This window comes from Hibiscus syriacus, unplaced genomic scaffold (genome assembly GCF_006381635.1).
Source record: "Hibiscus syriacus cultivar Baekdansim isolate YM2019G1 unplaced genomic scaffold, ASM638163v2 tig00110602_pilon, whole genome shotgun sequence".
NCBI classification, from domain to species: Eukaryota; Viridiplantae; Streptophyta; class Magnoliopsida; order Malvales; family Malvaceae; genus Hibiscus; species Hibiscus syriacus.
Genome location: NW_024062798.1, coordinates 195,780 through 214,414, shown reverse-complemented (window position 1 = coordinate 214,414; position 18,635 = coordinate 195,780). Strand labels below are relative to the sequence as shown.

At 34.2% G+C, this 18,635-nt stretch overlaps 2 protein-coding genes and 1 pseudogene across 2 annotated transcripts; all 3 read right to left on the bottom strand.

The window, feature by feature from the left end:
* Positions 1 to 339: 339 nt before the first annotated feature.
* On the bottom strand, positions 340 to 1,903 carry LOC120135237 (60S ribosomal protein L38-like). The gene is made up of 3 exons (XM_039151545.1): positions 1,830 to 1,903; positions 777 to 960; positions 340 to 535 (listed from the first exon to the last, which is right to left on the bottom strand). Exons 1-3 carry the CDS (start codon positions 1,830 to 1,832, stop codon positions 513 to 515), a joined length of 210 nt encoding a protein of 69 aa, XP_039007476.1. The 5' UTR covers positions 1,833 to 1,903; the 3' UTR covers positions 340 to 512.
* A 540-nt stretch (positions 1,904 to 2,443) lies between these two features.
* On the bottom strand, positions 2,444 to 10,257 carry LOC120135236. Its single transcript, XM_039151544.1, has 7 exons — positions 9,671 to 10,257; positions 5,533 to 5,632; positions 4,738 to 4,803; positions 4,021 to 4,135; positions 3,574 to 3,656; positions 3,107 to 3,168; positions 2,444 to 2,762 (listed from the first exon to the last, which is right to left on the bottom strand). Exons 1-7 carry the CDS (start codon positions 9,844 to 9,846, stop codon positions 2,654 to 2,656), a joined length of 711 nt encoding a protein of 236 aa, XP_039007475.1. The 5' UTR covers positions 9,847 to 10,257; the 3' UTR covers positions 2,444 to 2,653.
* A 1,496-nt stretch (positions 10,258 to 11,753) lies between these two features.
* LOC120135234 lies at positions 11,754 to 17,332 on the bottom strand (annotated as a pseudogene).
* Between the last annotated feature and the right edge of the window lie 1,303 nt (positions 17,333 to 18,635).

Genomic DNA, 18,635 nt, shown 5'->3' with positions numbered 1-18,635 from the left:
CAAACATCAAAAGATAAAGAAAAGCTCATTTGAATATAAACTAACATTTTCATCATGATGACAATTTACATGATATATGATGTAGCAGCAAACTGATCCGTAAGTACTTGGTTGAGGGTTGCTTCTTGCACGCATGTATGTAAATGTATGTTTCTTGATGAATATGTTTTTGCATAATTGGAACTTATGTTTATCTCTTACTAGTTGTTTTCTAGTTAAGCCGGTACCGACATGATGTATCCGAATAAGGGCAATGAAAGGTATATTGAAAAAGCATTTGCAGCCTTATCACTCCTTAACCTTGTAGGGTTTCTATCAAACAAAAGCACCAACATCTCATTAATCATCCAAAAGTGCACACATCATCCTCTAAACACCAAAAATATAAATCCATTACAGAAGAAAATGATGAGTTTGAATGTAAAATGACATGAAATACAATAAAACCTAAAATCAAAATCTAGCCTTTTTAGCCTAGAAGTTGAATGATAGACTTGATGCAACCCTATTTTTCACAGGTCTTGGACACTCAAACCTGCAAAAAAATGTGAGGTTATGATCAAAACTCATTGCCGAGATCGTTATGTTATCGACTTTGACAATATAATAAACAACACTAAGATCAACTGTATTGCTGCTAGCTATGGAAACTACAACACATTTCAACTACATTATGAGATAAACAATGATTCGTTTTATCTACAATTCTATGTCATGGCAGGTCATTTTAAAACAAAGGGAAAAAAAGGCTACTATATTCATACATATCAATCTACCTGGAGGAAGGGACTGCTTCAACTTGTCGGCCTTTTCGGCATCAGACACGCAGAGCGTGTACAAGTACTTGGAGCATCGGACCTTGAACTTAACTACATCTCTGCTCTTCTTGATCTTTACCGAGCGTGCATCTTTCCTCCTGGCAGTGAGAAGGAAGTCCTTAATCTCATGAATTTGCTTCGGCTGTGTGCATCATAACATGTAAATCAGAGACCATAACCATAAACACAGAAAGTTGACATCTATATTGCTCCAACTCTACATTGTCTAAAAGTGTCCATGACCAAACATGTGCATGGAAATACAAGACTCAAAATACATGGAAAACTTGAAAAAAAATGAAAAGACCAACAACGTAAAACAGCCTTTATTCAGCTTACACCCGATTCCGAGTAACATAAGGTGATACTAACAAGCAAAAAAACAACTCAATGCACAAGGCAAAAGCACAAATTGATACTACAGCAATTCAAGAATAACATATTCTTTACCAATAACAACATGATCAGATGCTTTGTAATGTAGTGGCATTAGAAGATCATTGATTATTGAAGCTCTTTTATACAGAATTCATTATCCTACCACATTTATAACCTTGAAACAATGGGGACTTCTCATACGCAAACATCATAATTAACAAATCAAGCACCATGCATTTCATTCCAACTGAATTAAACATCTATGTCGACTAATGATACTATAATCCAATATTAAGCAAATCAAACAGATGTTGCTAAACACGAAAAACCCATCAATGGAGAAGTGCTAATTATCATGATTGTACATTCTCTAGAAACAAAAGTAACCCATTACATCTTCCATTTTCTCCTCTTAAAACACATAAACAAAAGTAACCCATTCTCCATCTGTCTTGATAAACACCATTTGGAAGTTTTCAAGGTTGAAAATTGGAAGAAAAAAAAGGAACAGGGAAGCCAGAAACACACACATATATACAATCGGCGTTAAACGTAAGGAGGAGGAAACGAAGATCAAATCAAGAATATATTCAGAAATCTAAAGAGATTATTGAATAGAGAAATGAGATTAACCATTTTCGATTGATGCTACTTCACACCCAGACAACAGAGCACGCTCCAGACCCTAATTTCTGTGAAATTCAACAATTATATACGCTCCAACAAAACCCTAGGGGATATTTTGTTTTAGGTTAAAATATGGTCTAAGCCCCTGTACTCTTCCAAAATTTAGAAATTAGTCCTCCAACCTTTAATTTTAGGCAATTAAATTCCTGTACTTTTTAGATTTAAAGAAATTCAAGTCCATGCATTAATATTATTAATTTTCTCTATTACAACGCCATTCTTCTGATTAAACAACTACCAAGATAGTCTTTTTATTTAAAATTATCACATGAATGAATTTAGCAAAATAATTTTAACAGTATTAATAATGGAAATTAAATTTTTAAATCTAAAATGTAAGATTAAATTCTAAATGTACAAAGAGTATAATATTATATATCAATTCGATTATTTACTATTTTCCAATTAGTTTTAATTATTTATTTCTTATTTTTTTAATTAGTACACACATATGATGTTATATATAAATCAACATAGCTAATGGGGAAATTTTAAAACTATATTAAAGCAAAGAATTAAAGTTCATAGTCTTAACTTTTAATTTATGCATATACCCCCACTATACGACCCCTAAATCATCTGTGCATAAACTAAGAAACAAACTGTAGAGTTCAAAAGTAAAATAAAGAAAAACACTACACTGAGACTTCTAATTTCTTAAACGCTAAAGGTGAGACCGACTCGTCGACGGGCAATTGTTTTCCCGTTCATCAGAGACGCGCACCGCACTGAGTCTAAGGGAGAACTAAATTGATAAGCTGGGAGGACGATCACGGCATAGGAGGTGGTGGAGGAAAGATGGTGTTGGCAAGCTCGAGGTTCATTTTCACCGGGAGTTGTGGCATCTGCTTCATGATATCGGGCACGTCTTCGTTCATCCTGCAAATGGAAAATGAATAGAAGCATATCAGAATCCTCCCGATACACATGTTCGGGTATGATTCCAGCACAAGTGATGAACGGTAGTTTTAAAAAGTAAAGGCTCGGTAACATAGGTGGAATATGTCAAATAATATTCGAGCCCGCAAGACGGTTTAGCTGGTTAAGAATAGTTGGCGTGTGTAAGGAAAAGAAGCAAACCTGTGTTGCATCCGGTTAAGGCAAAGAAAAGAAAATGTGCATAAACTTTGCAATTGTTCAAAGACTCGATTCTTTTGTATCGCAAACAAATTAAGATTCCAACTAATATAGAAACGGATCTTTAACAAAAACCGGGAACTTACAGATTCAAGAGTTTGAGAATGTTGTCACGAGTTTGGGAGAGGAGAACAATATTTTCCTCCAACTGGAAAACGGTAAAGGAGACAAATTCCATTAGAGACCAGCCAAGGCTGAACAGCACAGAAATTAGGCTTCATCCACGCCAACTCAAAATATATGCTAATTCAAAACATTACCATCCTGGTAATGCCAGATAATAAGAGGAGACACTTTGAATATTTTATCACAGTCGGTAAGTGACCTGATACTAGTCAGCTGCACATAACTATAGTGCGGAGAATTGAAGTTATAATACTTGGACTCTGGTATGTCGAAAAAATTTCCAAGTTTTCCATTTGTCTAAAGGATCTTTGGGATGTCCCACCCCCATACTCATGTCTGAATATGCATGATATTGGTATAAACACAAGAACTTCAAGAAAATGAAGAGTGAGAGTAACACAGTAAAATTGATATAACATGCCAATACCTCATAAGATGCAAGATTTGCAGACATTTGATTCAGGGCTTGAGCGTTCTGCTGCAGAAGTTCACTTGCCACCCTGCCGATGGCTGTGAAAAGGCATTAATGTAGTTTTTCAATTAAATTTTCCAGTAATAACAGCATAGAAGACAAAGGAGATTTCATGCTTAAAAAAATTTGGCAATTGTAAACTAAATAAAAAAATATAGAGAGTGCAATTATTAAAGCAACATAATATGAGACAGTAAAACTCGATTTCTACTTCAATACTATGTATATAAAACTTCTTTCAATAAAATACTGAATAAATCTTGATGAAAATGTAAACTGATAAATTTAATTAAAATTGCATGCTAATAGGTCTATTTAATAAAGTGTAAAACTTGCAAGAAAGAATCAACAAAGACTTAGCTATTAATAGCAAAATAAAAACTGTCGAGGATAAAATCCAACCTTCAAATGGAATACAATCATTATAGTCCTTAGGAGCCATTGGGGTTGGATTTTGGGAAACGCTGGATTGACCAGCAAAATGAGTAGGATCTGCTGAAGAGCCAACAACTCTTTCCTGAAAACGTAAAGAAAAGATATTTTGCTAAGTATCTATTGGTCCAAAATATGATTATAAATAAAATTAATGCTTTATTTCTCATAATCATCATCATATCAAAAATATATTAGCATGACCCGGAAGCTTTGAAAGAAAACTTCCCAGAAAAGTCCAATAAATTCCAAGTCTAAATATCGGCTGAAGTCGTGAACTTCTTATCAGCAGACTAAGGACTGTTAAAAATTCCGTACAAGTTTCCCCCTAGAGAGGGGGCAGGAACTACTTCAATATCCATTCAACATCTCTACTAAGAAAAACATGTACTGTTATGCTAAATAACCCTCCTGGGGTCGAGGAGTTTCCCTCCAACACCTCACATGTATAATAGAGTTTTCGAGTGTGAATGAAAGCATTCATTCACATATTTTCACGTGTGCCTGTTTGGGAGATAGATATAAACAGAGAACTTATTCATGTCAGTTTCACAGAGAGATAAATTACGTTTAGCTTAAGTCTAATTTTATGAATTCCAAGTAACCAACCAAGACGGCTCTTAGGAGCAATCAAAACAAAAAAGTGTACTTTACACACATAAAGAGGAAAAAACAAGTAAATCTTACCTTTTTTGCTTTACCTTTCCTGGTTAAGTTCACCTCTTCCTTCCTCCTCTTGTCACTTCTCTTTTTCTGCATAAAGCATAAATCAAATCATGCTCTTATAATACACACATGCATGCATAAACAACATTTTTGCTCAGTAAAAATAGAGTAAATATCCTTTTGTCCAATCATAAGTGCTTCATCTTCTAAAGTAGATTTAAGATGAAACCATCAAAATATATCAGCTAAGTACTCAAATAAGGGCCAAACCTTTTAGGGGTTGCTCACATAAGGGCCAAACATTTCAATATGGTTGAATAAGGGCCTAATGTTCTTGGATCTGCTCAAACAATGGCCTAACCTTTCGAAAAGGTAGAACAGGTGTTTGACATTTTCAAATATGCTCAAATAAGGGCCTAACCTTCTGAAAAGGTTTTCAAAAAAGGGTTCTTATTTGAACATTATTAAAAAATGTTAGATCATTATTTGAGCATATTTGAAAACGTTAAACCTTTATCCTGCCTTCTCAAAAAGGTTAGACCTTTATTTGAGCAAATCCGAGAATGTTAGGCCCTTACTCAAGTGACTTAAAAGGTTACGCCCTTATGTGAGTAATCTCTAAAAGGTTAGACCCTTAATTGAACATTTAGCCAAATATATATGAGTTGAGTAAAATGATTATGTCTTGTATCATTGAAGCAGCATGCTAATGCAAAATATGTTCGGCATGTGGTTATATATATGAGTCTACATTCTGCGATTCTGGCAAAAAAATAATTGATAGGTATAAATAGAGATGAATGAGAAAAAACTCACAGTCATCCATCTGCAACGCAAAGCCACATCCCGCACTGTCTTATGTGGTAAATGCATAGCTATCTTCGCGTAACGAACTGTGCTTGGATCTAAAGCAAATCTGCAAGAAATACCAAGATATCACCGTGAAAATTAAGTCAATGAACTCAATTCAGGGGGGGGAAGAAAAACATTTCAGTTTGTTAACCCTGAAAGCAAAGTAGCTCAATTAATTGGCATAAAAGAAAAAGGAAACAAGACAAATTGAATAACAGAAGTAAAAATTATATGCAGGAAAAGATAGAATGCTTTAGTGCATCCTCCAAACAGTTCATATATTGTATTTCTACCAATCCTAATGACTTACCAAGTAGAAAAACAATCGGAGACTCCAAATATGGAATAGAACAAACTACACATATAAATAAGGAACCCTTGCAATTCTCAACACCAAATATCAGCAGCATTTTATAGTGCCCAAAAGAAACGGTTGAAGGAGAGAATCTGTTTTCTGCAGTCATTGCCCAACAAGTGCAACAAACTGGATGGGCAATTGCCAACTACCTAATTAAGAATTTCAGCCTTAAGGCATGCTATCCCTCATATGCATTACTTAAGAAATAACGCTCTTTGCAGCAACAAACTACAGGCATAAATAAGGCAACATATTTAAATTTTCCATATCAAGTGATAACCCGCCTTATGCGTTACATAAAACATTAAATGTGCTTTGCGGCAACAAACTACATGCATAAGAGTTTTATGTTGACTGGACCACAGGTAAAGTGGCAAAAGACTTGTTATCAAATCTTCAATTGACACCAGTTTCGGGTTCAATGTTTTGACAACCCCTTTTCCCTTCCCGTTCTTATGAACTTCAGCAGAAGTCTTAATGCATGCTACCTCATCTTATGTGCTACTTAAACAATAAATGTTCTTTGTTGCGACAAACTACACCCATATAAATAAGGAATCTAATGTCAATTTTCTATATCAAATATTAGTGTTTCTGTAGTGCAGAAAAGGCTGAAGGAGAATCAGTTCTTTGCAATCATTTCCTTAAAGTGTAACAAATCGGATGGGCATTTTCCAGCTACTTAATCAAGATCTTCGGCAGACTCAATATAAGTGTCCCTTATGCGTTCCTTGAGAAATGAACGTTCTTCGCAGCAACAATGTCCAGAATTTCTGTTCATCGGCAGAAATTAATATCTTCGCAGCAACAATGTCTAGAATTCTTTGGAGCCAGTTATTGTTTAAGCTTCCAGATGCATATTTGCCAAATATCTTTCTCTCTTATTACTATATAAAACACAAAGCCGTAGCCCGCCAACTCCAAGATTACAGTTCTATAATGCAAGGCCCAAGAGCATTGCCCTCTACATCCTTACAGATATCTAAAGAAATACCATATTTTTTTCTTCTTTCTTTACATTTATGAACTGCTTTTATTTCTTGTTCTTGTTCACCTCATTAATTGTCCACCAATTTATTAAGAAACATTTCTATCAACGATCTCTTCAGTTTCTTTTCTTTTTGTTTTAGACAAATCTAGTTTTTTTTCTCATCTAATTAATTTTGTTCAAGGAAAATCAATCAATAATACTTCTCATACTATTGTGGCTTAGAGGAAGGAACAAATTCCCCCCAATAAACTGATTTACCTATCTAGGCTCCAGTTCTATTTCCTCAAATGTCAGCTTGAAAAAGAATGAAAGATTATGATATCATTTATCTAGTTTTCGAAGGGACAAAAAAACAGAATAATGAAAGCCTTAGTAAGGAAATCATTCATTCTTCACATAGAGAGGTAAATACTGATATGTCATAATTCACTCAGAAGTTCTATCTCACAACCCTACTAGCTTGGCATATAACTCTCAATTACCACCGAATAAAGCACGATACACGAGGAAAATTAGAAAAAAGACAATAATACCAATTAGAGCATGCGTATCATCCATTTACATTTGGTGAACCAAACTTTTAGATTACTTAACAAGATAAAGTTGCATTATGATTTTCTACAAATCAGGGGGGACGCTTATCCCTAAGAAAGGTCTTATCCAAAACAAAGACAAACAACAAAACCATATTGAGCAAACACAAAAAACAAATAAAGAAAGAATGAATGATTAAAACATGAGCAGCACTAGTAACCTTCACTCTTGAAACCTTAAGATCCAATATCAAAAACATTTTTTGTCTCTAGGATACCAATGGTAAGCACCAGTAACATATATAAGGTTAAATTATTTTTTCCTTCTTCCCCGTGGATAACAGGTAAAGATGGGAGACCCCAAGTAGGAAAACATGGTGGATTATAGAAGGCTGTTGTAAAGAAGGTAATGGGAATTGAAAAAGTACGGGTAAAATATAGGAAAAGAATGTAACATGGAAGAAACAAGTAAAATAATAAAGTAGAAATGAAAATTGAAAAGGATGGATATAAGGCAGTGGGGATGGGGTTTATACAGTCGGTTCTTGTGTTAAGAGTTGTGCTTCAATTTCAGAAGAGTCTCATTTCTGGAACAAGATTGTTTGGAGAGGATTGGTTCCCCCTAGAGTTGAAACATTAGTTTGGCAAATTGTGCTTCAAAAAATTTCAGTTAAATCCGAATTGGTTAAAAGAGGAGTTCAAGGTATTGAGGATGGCTTATGCCCTCTTTGTAAAATGGTTGAAGAATCTTCTTCGCATCTATTCTTCTCCTGTTCGATTGCGTGGTCTTTGTGGAATAAATTTCTAAATATTTGGAGATTTAGTTCTGTGTTTTCTGCAGAAGCAAAAAAATTTCTTCTTGCTTGGGATGAGTTGAAATCTAATTCGGTAATTTGGACTTTCATTCATGGGGCTGTTATTTGGACAATCTGGAAATTCAGGAATTACATAGTTTTTGAAGGGGGGAAGCTCGATCAGACTGAATTATTCTTCTTAACAAGAGTTAGGCTGGCCTCTTGGTATTTAGCAAAGAATAAGGATGTTTCTATTCCTAAGGACTCCTTAATTTCTGATCCTTCTATAGGGGATTCTTACTCGTCCTACAATTTCTTGAAGTCTTCCATAACCCCTTGGTTACCTCCCCCTACGGGTTTCATCAAGTTGAATGTGGATTCAGGAACCGGATGGTTCTGGACCTCCAACATTGAAGGAACTTAAAGCTATCCAAAGGGGTATCTCTTTCTTTACCTCTATCCTAGGGAGGGTTAAAGATAGGTTGATCATAGAGAGTGATAGCAGAGTTGCAGTAGACTGGATCAATAAGGTTGTCTCATGTCCAGCTGTTTATGGTTTCATTGTTAGAGATATTGTTGAGTGTCTTAAAACTGTCGGGGGGTTGTTAGATGGATTGCAAGGACAACTAATATGGATGTCGATGCTCTAGCAAAGGCTGGTATAGGTTGATTATTATGTTGTTGACTTCTATAGTTCGGTTTTAAGGCTCAAGAATTGTTGTAAGGGTTCTACTTGGATTTTTCTTTCCAAGGTTGTAATTCTTATTTTCTTCAATGAAATTATAAGGCACTCTTTTCCTCCTTCCGATGATTAAGAAGCTTCTTTACAAGCTCCATTAATCAAGAAGGAGGTTTTTAAAGAGACCTTCAAAATCTTATAAAAAAAAATAGTTACGGGAACTAAGATGCTTTGGACGTGTAAAGACGCAAAACCTACACAAACATGTTATATTTTCAATTATGGAACCAAATACACTGCAAGTTTCAAGGACAGGTGATTCTATAAGTTTCGATACAATAGGAGCCAAAAGTGAACCCACAGGTTGGGGAACAGAGATTATTCAAATGCTTCCTTATGGAAAGTTAGTGTCTACATGCTCGGCGGTACACACACTTCGAAGTATAATGTTTCACTTTACCTCCCGTATCTTGGCACCACAAAAGCTACATTAACAAGCATAAGATCTCTAAACAGCATTTCGATCACCTTGCTTACGGCCTATGTTGCTCATACTCTTCATAGACAGACCTTTCGCTTATTTATCATTTACAATCAATTCTAAGCAACCACAACAAATAAGAACCCAGGAACGGAAATCACATTTCTATTATTTAAAATTTCATTAAAGACTTGAGATCTACAAAAACAGAATTTCACCAAAACCACAAAATTCTATGCAACTAAAAAGACAAAAAGAAGACTCACACTCTTAACCCTTCCTCGAGTACAGCTTGCTCTTCTGAGCTCCACTCCAACGAAATACACGGGTTATGAAGCAAACTCGAACCCACGACCGGATTCCCGCTGTGCAAGTGTGCTTCATTGAAAGAAGGCAACGAGTGATTCACTCCTTGTTGATGGTTCCCCGGTGCGTTCGCCATCGTATTTAACTTTAAAAAAACAATCCCCGATTCTCAAACCCTTAATTATTTAGGCTTTACATGAATTAGAATGGGAATCAAATAACAAAAACGCAAACCCAGAATTGTGACAAGTGTCAGAGATAGGAAAATCGGTTACTTCCAGCTAGCCGAGGCGTTCCCGCCATAAAAGAATCAAAACCCAGATTAAAAAAAACACCAAAGGGAAGAAGAACTACCAATGAAAAAAGAAAATATAATTCAAATATGAGAAACACTGGACTGAAGGGAGCCGTTCTAACTTGAAATTACATCAGCAGATGAAAGAAAGAAAGGGAGAAACGAGATTTTGAGAGAGAATTTAAGGATTCAAGAGAGAGAGACAAACAGGGATTCTGAAAACGAAAAAAGTGCGGGGAGGGACAGAGGAGAATGAAATCAAATCAAACTCATTTCGAGACGTTCATATTGTCTGACAAGTTGAACTCAATTAGAATTCTTATTTTCCTCAAAGACTAAAACCCCTTATTCTGAATAGAAACAAAATATCAAATAGATAAATTTCCCCATTTTAGAAATTTAATTTATTAAATCTACATCAAAATTAGAAAATAAAATCTAATTCTTATTTTTAATTATTTTCTTAATAACTTACGAAATTTTAATTTTTCAGTATGGTTAAATAAATAAACAAATTCTCGATTCCTAACTTTTTATATTATATTTTATCTTTTTATTTTCTATTAATTATTTAATTCCGCACCCCTTAAAATTTTATAACTCTCCGCCCCTAAATTTTTTAATGCGTCCGTCCTTGTATAAAACGTCCATGTATAAAATGGACTATACCATATACTTATGATATAACACATATTTAATCTATGTGACTATTGGAAGAATTTTATAAGAAAAAAAATATGTGAGATGCGTATCGAAGATGCGTGTTAACACGAGCATAAGCTAGGCGAGAACATACGTATGTAAACTCTGTCTTAAATCACTCAATGAGTATATGTTTAAAATGCTATATCACCCGATATAAGATTTGATAATATGAATCTATGCTGATTAGATATTAATTTTTCGAGTGTTTAAAAATAATATTCGACTCTGGTCACATTTGCGCTTTTCCTACTATAGTACCACCATACAAGGGGCTTCATTTTAATAAATAATTCGTTATAGATGTTGTTATTTGTATTTAATTTTTTATGTTGGTATATGAGTAATTTAAGTAGCTGAAAATCAAATGAGGATATACTTGCCAAGTGCTATTTGTTGTTATATAGACTTCAAAAAGGGCAAATTTGGCCCAATACAGTTTATTTAACCCAAGACTACACAAAATAAATTATTTAAGAATATTCGACATTTACTACATTAACTTGAAACTTATCACATCAATATAACGAATTTTAATAAAATATATTTTTTATTCAAACTTTTAACCTTGATAAAATTAATTTTAACAATATATTTTTATTAAAACTCATCACATCAAAATAATAAATTTAAATAAAAAAATATTATTTAAATAAACTTATCACGTCGACGTGACAAATTTACCCTGCACTATAACATTTACAATAGATTACAAAATAAATTTCGAACCGACCCATTGAGTCAATTAGTTTTTCCGCCTGACCTAATAAAAAGACCCTTCAAATTTGGGTTCAAACGTGTGTTTTATATTTGGTTATGGATGTCACAATTATTGGACTTTATTGTAATTTACTTTTCAAAACATTGTAGTAATGTTGGCCTCCCTGTTGCTCTCTACATCCTTTTTCCTTTAGCTTTTCCTATTATTTTAAAATTTTATAAGCTGAAGGAATTCGATTCCAATCAATCCAGTTAAGAGAATCGAAAACCGAATCGAAAACCGAATCGAACCGTAATCGCCCGAGTTCAAGTGGGAGAGAGCAGGGGAAATGAAGAGCAAAATAGATTACTTACTATACAAGGCAGCTGAAGAAAGGCCTAATGGAAACATACAACGCAAGTAAATTTTTCCACCACACAGTCCTAAACTGTCTTTTTCTTAAAACCACAGCTCAATCTGCAAGGCTACAAACTCTCTTCAGAACATAAATGCGCTGAATACAAAAAATGAAAAAATGGGTACCAATATTTCCAATGTGCATCCATGGCAGCCTGCATCAACATCAGAAAAATCTATCATTTCGATACATATGCAGATACAGATAAGTTACTTAAACCAAGCCTATGTTAATCAGATTTACAAGCGTCGGGTCGGATGTGTATGTTTAATGTTTTGTTTTTTTCCAAGTTATTCCATTTAATCGGAGTCATCTATCCCATACCCATACCCGAATATGTATTGCATATACAGATAAGAACTGTTACAAACCGGGATTTTTCAGCATATCGGATGTTGGTAGGGCAGGCAACGACATCTCTGCAACAGCAGGCAACAGCCATTCCATTAGGATATAAGATGAAGCACACAAGGAAATTAAGCTTCATTAAATCCACACGCTTAAATTGTGTTGATCCCTTGCAAGAGAGAATAAAACATATGAAAGCCCTTTTTTCTGCGAATGAATTACCTGGAGCACAAAGAGACAAGGATGACATCGATGATGATGAAGGCCACGGAGCTCCAATGTTGTCAGTCAAGTCGCATGTAAAGCTGTAGCCAGTCGAATTGTCAAATACCACATCTGCTGGCAAGCTTCGTAGTAGGCATCCTAGATATGTAGAAAAAAAACCAAAATTTTTAGTCTTTACGGTACATTTTAATTTCTTTCAAGTTTTAGTGTATAATCATCTAACTAATTAAGACCTATGTTACTCGGACTCATGTGCGTGTCCGATGAGTATGCATTCGACTTGGGTATGAACAAGATCCAAGAGTAAAAATATAAACATGTAAAAAGTAACTCATTTGATGAATTAATCGGCATGCACATAGCGCTTCAAACCTTATCGTCCATATACCACACATATACATACACAGGCATATAAAACAGTCATACATACACCATTTATATTATTAACCGGTGAATATGCAAATGTGGATGATAGAACGAGAATAGGAAACATGACTAACCTTGTTGTCCATATGCTGCCGTAGAAACCGCACATAAGAATTCAACAGGCAGAAAGAAAAGAAGGAAACATCAATATCAGATAAAACAGCAGAGCGAAATAGGCAAAGTTTTAGAAGAACATTAAACAAAACACTGTACCTTGGATACTAAAATCTTTTAAGTCAACATCACAAAGCTCATAAACATTAGTCAGAACTCCCCCTTTTCTTAATATTGACCCGAACATTATTGCACAAACAATGGCTTGCTTGTTTGTAATTAACATTTGCTTCTGTATCCCTGCAATGTACATATTTAATGAGCTACAACAGGAAGGACTCGGAGCAGCTACATTACGGCATGCCTTAATTACTTCTGACGGCTGGTTAAATTCCAAAGGGCAAACTGTATATTCAAAAAAAATCCCACTTTAGATAAAACATAAAACTCAAAAGTATTTGAAACTATCTTGCAAAACAAATGAAAAATAACCATGTGAACTGAGAATGGGAATTAACAAAATAGAGATAATGACTAATGAAGCTTAAGCTCATCAGAAAACTAAGTTTTAACTCGACCTTATCTTGTTATGCAAGTCTGAGTAGCTCGAATTAACAAATTTAAAATATACTTATGTATCGGCCAAAACAGCAATGGTCTAATAAGGAAACTGAAGTTGTAATTTGGCCTCATCTTTCATATTTGATATTTTATCCAATATATATTCTTTAAAAAAGAAGATATATTCTACCCAATATAGAAGTACTGTAGTAGAAACAAAATGTGGGGGAACAAACAAGAACCAACATCGAAGAAAAAGATAAAAACATGTAAGCAACAAATAATTTAAGCATAAATCCAACATTACTCGTACTTGCGTGTGCATGACATACACAATTATGCGTCCGACGCAGATATGTTTACATTTTTTTTAACAAGTCAGAGCAGCATAACATGATCAACCATCTATTCAGACTATCCATTGCCTCCATTTTCATTCTTTCACCAAATGATGGCATCATTCAATACAAGATCATCTCAACTTGAACCTTCCCGAGGTAAGATGCACACCCAAGTGAGTTCATCAGAGACTTGGGTAACATGTAAACAACCAAATCACAATGTAAAGTAAAATACTGAAAACAATCATGCAAGAGATATAGAATCTGTACCCTTGTTGACTTTGCAGGCAGATAGTATTCTGAACGCAGTGTTGGCCACATCTGGTGAGAGTTTCCTTGAAAGATATGAATATACCACCCCCTTACAGTCGTTGATGGCATCGATATGATTAGTCTCCCCAACAACATTTTTATTATCATTGAGCATCATGTGTGTTCCAGAAATTTGTAAAGCAGCTTCCATAATTGCAGGTTGGCAAACAGGCCTGCAGCACTCTTTTAGAGGATCAACAGTGCTGCAATCCTCCAGTAACTTGCTCGTATTCACCGTTTTCTCAAAGGTGCTAACATCTTTCACCGGACAAGAACCACCAGTGAGGTTTGATGATTTTACAGAACATACTGTGGGTATTGTATTGTTGGCCCCTCTACTAGCTAAGATACTAATGATATCCGAAAAACAAATCATTAGCAACAGTGTTTTGCAAGACCAACTTATCAGAGTCGGCACTGTAGTAACCCTGAAAGATGTGGAGTAAAGTACCAAGCTGTGGACAACATATTACGTTTCCTACAAGTGCTGCCAAAGGTAGAGAACAATCAGATGCTGTTTTCCCCATGATATTCGACGTAACAGAAAAATTTACAGGGCATCTTCCAGTTAAATTTGGTTCATAAGTTGACGGGAAACTTGGATACATGGGTGGTGCAGATGCGTCGGGATAAGGGTATCGAGGAATGACAGCGGGAGATATTTCTATAGGTTCAAATAATGCGGTAGCCGGTGGCTTAGCTAGCTCAGATGTGGAAGAAGCATGACTAGGGTCATGCAATGTCTGCAGTGCAGCAACATCTTGGAAACTAGATAACCAGAAAATGAATAATAATAACTGTTGGCATAGGGAACCTGCAACTAGACACAAGCCACATTCTGTCATAAGTGGATAAATATCTAAAATAGAATAGAGTAAGTTCTCAAACGAAGGTTAAAGTTCAAAGCTAAGCACCATATATGTTTTTTGCTAGTAAGGTAAAAACAAAGAACAAAACTAAGATATCTAGGCCAAAACTCTAATCAAATATAATGATGGCTAACCATTAACTGGGAAAAATACTAACATATTTACTTTAACAAATTATTTCTACATAGTAACTCCCCTGATGCCTTGTTAGTGTGAACTTCAAGTAAAAATAATCCTCAGCAAACTTAGAAATACAGGGTCCATCTTGACAATAAAGGAGAACTTGCCCAATATCATAGAAATATTGACCGATGATCATATAACAATATCCCCAGCAAATCAAAACCAGTGTCTCTTAAAATCAAGAAAAAAAGCCAACTCAAAACCTTTATAACATTAAGTTGGAGACCTTTGCCACTTTCTTAACAGCACAATGACAAGTCTAAAGCTAAATTCAAGTAGATCCAATTAGCAAAGTCAAACAACTTGCCTTTAACGCGGCTAACACTCTGAAAGCAGTCCATAGCTATACTAGCCTTTTGCCACCATTGGATCATGCAACTGAAAAACCTCTTGTAGCTCCTTAACAATGATTGCAACAATTCAGTAAAGCCTATATCAGCTTCAAGTGTTAGAGCAGTTTTGGGAAAGAAAAATCAATGCCCAATAACAAAGAATGTAAAACTAAATGTAACTATTTATCTTTGCAACAAAATCAGCACCATAACAGTCAAATTGAGAAGGAGAATAGCCATAAAAGCATGCTTAAACACCGATGACGGGTTTCATATTAATAGCTTAATTTTTTATTCAAACAATACAGCTGCATCACAAGGCATTGTCACTCTACCCAAGTGTTTCAGGTCTAAATCTTTAATTTTATCATAAATTATGCCTTTTCCAGTTTATGTTTTGTCTGGTTGTGTGTGAAACAGCTAGTTCATCTCATCATTCCGAGTGTTTACCAGTTACAAAAATTTGGACTTAGCGAGCATCATTATACCTCCAACTCTTTATGCACCATAAGAACATAAGCAAGGTTTAGCAAGCTTCAAAGACTAAATTAGTACCACAATTTGATCAATCAAGCCATTCAGCAAAGTTTTTTATACAACACTTCCGACAACACACTTAAGGAGCCTTTCAACCACACCAACCTTTTCCCTCTGTCACCCACCAAAAAACCCTCTCTTCTCAGTTCGATTATAATAAGAACTACACCTAGACAAGTTCGACAAGGAACTTCCTAAACTCCAGAAAGAAAGAAAAAATACAATTTCGGGAAACATTACTTATGCCGTTTCCTTTTTCATACTTTTCCAAAAATAAAGAATCCCAATCAAAATAGCCTCACAACCACCATAGTAAATCACTTCAAGTTCTTCTGTTTTCTAAGACAGACCTCGGATTAGAGGTGTCATAACAGAATCTCTAGCTCAACTCAACCAAGCAACTAATTAAGCTTACTTTAGAACACTAGAAACAACATTTCATTTCTTCCATCATCACACCAGCTAACAGAGAAGTGCAAATCTAAGGAAAAATGGATAGAAATGGTTTAACCTAGGTACTGATCATCTAAACTCCAAATTCATTTTCCATTCTTTTTAACAGGTTACTGTTAAGGAAACCTACATCTAAGGGGGAAATACCCATTTCCCCTTTTTTCCCCCGTACAATTTCTCAGATTAGCAAACAGAAAAGGTAAGCAATATATTAAGCATAAACATAAAAAGTAAACCATATACTCACATCAATCTTAAAAAGCAACAAATTTCCCTTAAAACAAACTAAATCAAGAATAAAAACTCTCATTCTTTTTTCTCAAATCTTACCATCTGTACAAGGAAGAAATTACACGTATCTCAAAGAAAATGAAAATTATAACTGAAGTAAACAAAGCCCACCAGATTAAGCGACCAAATAAGAAAACAAAAACAAAAACAAAAGGAGAAAAAAATGTGTTCAAACTTCTAGTTTACTCTTCTCTTACCTAACAAAGAAGAGTTAGCTCAAAACACTTAAAAAAAACCAAGCTCACCCAAATTTCCTTACCTCTGAGTAAGCTCAAAACCACGAAAAACAACAACAAAAAATTCCACTCTCTCAAATTTCCTTCATTCTCCAGCACTTTCTCAGCTACCAAACACTCAAAACAAATGGGAAAAAGAAAAGTTACCTGAATATGTGGAACACATAACATATTCTGGTGAAAATTGAGAGGAAAAGAAGTTATCAAATCAAGAGGAAGGTTGAATCGATGGTGAAAAGGGTCCAAAATTTTATGAGTATTATTATTTATTTTTCTTTATAATTTTGGGGGAAACCCCATAATAATAATAAACAATAAAAAATGACTCAAAATGAGAACGTCTTTGTCTGTTAGCCCTTTTTCAGTGTAATTTCTATTTATTTATATTTGGGGGAAAGATTTCTTTTACACAATGACTGAGTGAGCCAGCGAGACAGCGAGTGAGACAGAAATGGGGTCACTACTGCTGACTATGGCTAACTTAACCTTTTTCTGTCTCTCTCTTCGGTTTCGGATTCGAGTTTGCCTTTACCCATTAACCCGACTTGAAAATTCTAAGTGTAACTATTATGTAAATTCCAATTGAAAAATTTAAAAGGATAAATATAAAAATAAGTACCTAAAGAATGTCTCGAAAAATATTTTAGTATTTAAAAATTTTTTTGTTAAGTTTTCTCTACACTTATCGTTAAAAAAATCGTTAAGTGACAGTGTCACGTTTATATTTTAAAAAAAATATATTATTTAAAAATATTGTTAAAAAATATGGACGAAACATGTGTCACTTAACGATTTTTTTAACAGTATGCACCTAAAAATATAACAGATAAAACTTTAGGTTCTTATTTTTAGCAAAAAATTCTTTTGACACCAAAAATTAATTTTGAGTATAGTTTATTCACTTATTTTTATATTAAGCCTAATTAAAATATCATTAATTAATATTAAATGAAATGCTCAAAATTCAATTTGAATTTTATTGGCCCCTTAACCCATTTCAATTTTAGTTTAACATAATTTAATAATAATAGTTTTTCTTGGTCCTTTTTTCTGATAAAATATATTATGGCTATCGATGTTTATGGACTTCCGATGTAAGTTTTTTTTTATTGGTTTTATTCTCGATCTGTGATTCTATGTGTTTCCATGGTTAGTTGTTTTCCCGATGTTGGTTTCTCTATTCGTTTGTACAAGACGATCTGTTAGTTATCGTATATTTGTGTCGGATAATATTATTATTAAGGGGATATTATTTTTTTCGTTGGTCGATTTGATTATTCTTCAAATTTTTCTCCGTCATGTTTTGTGTGCAGAATCGTTGGTGTTATCTATTTATGTACTATCTTGCATTACTTGTTATACAAACAAAAAAATACAACAATCTCTTTACAACCGAAATTGTTTGGTTTGTGCTTAATTTTTAAAATTATATTATATATATAATTGTACAAATACAATAGTTCTTTATTTTTTAGGGTAAAGTAAACAAATGGTCCCTCAACTATAGGGTGTTATTTTTATAATCCCTTGACTGTTAAAAGTTATAAAATGATCTTTTAGCTATATAATGTTACTTTATTGAGTCCCCGACTATAAAAAATTACAAAATGATCATCCGACTATTCATAAATTCCAAACTCAT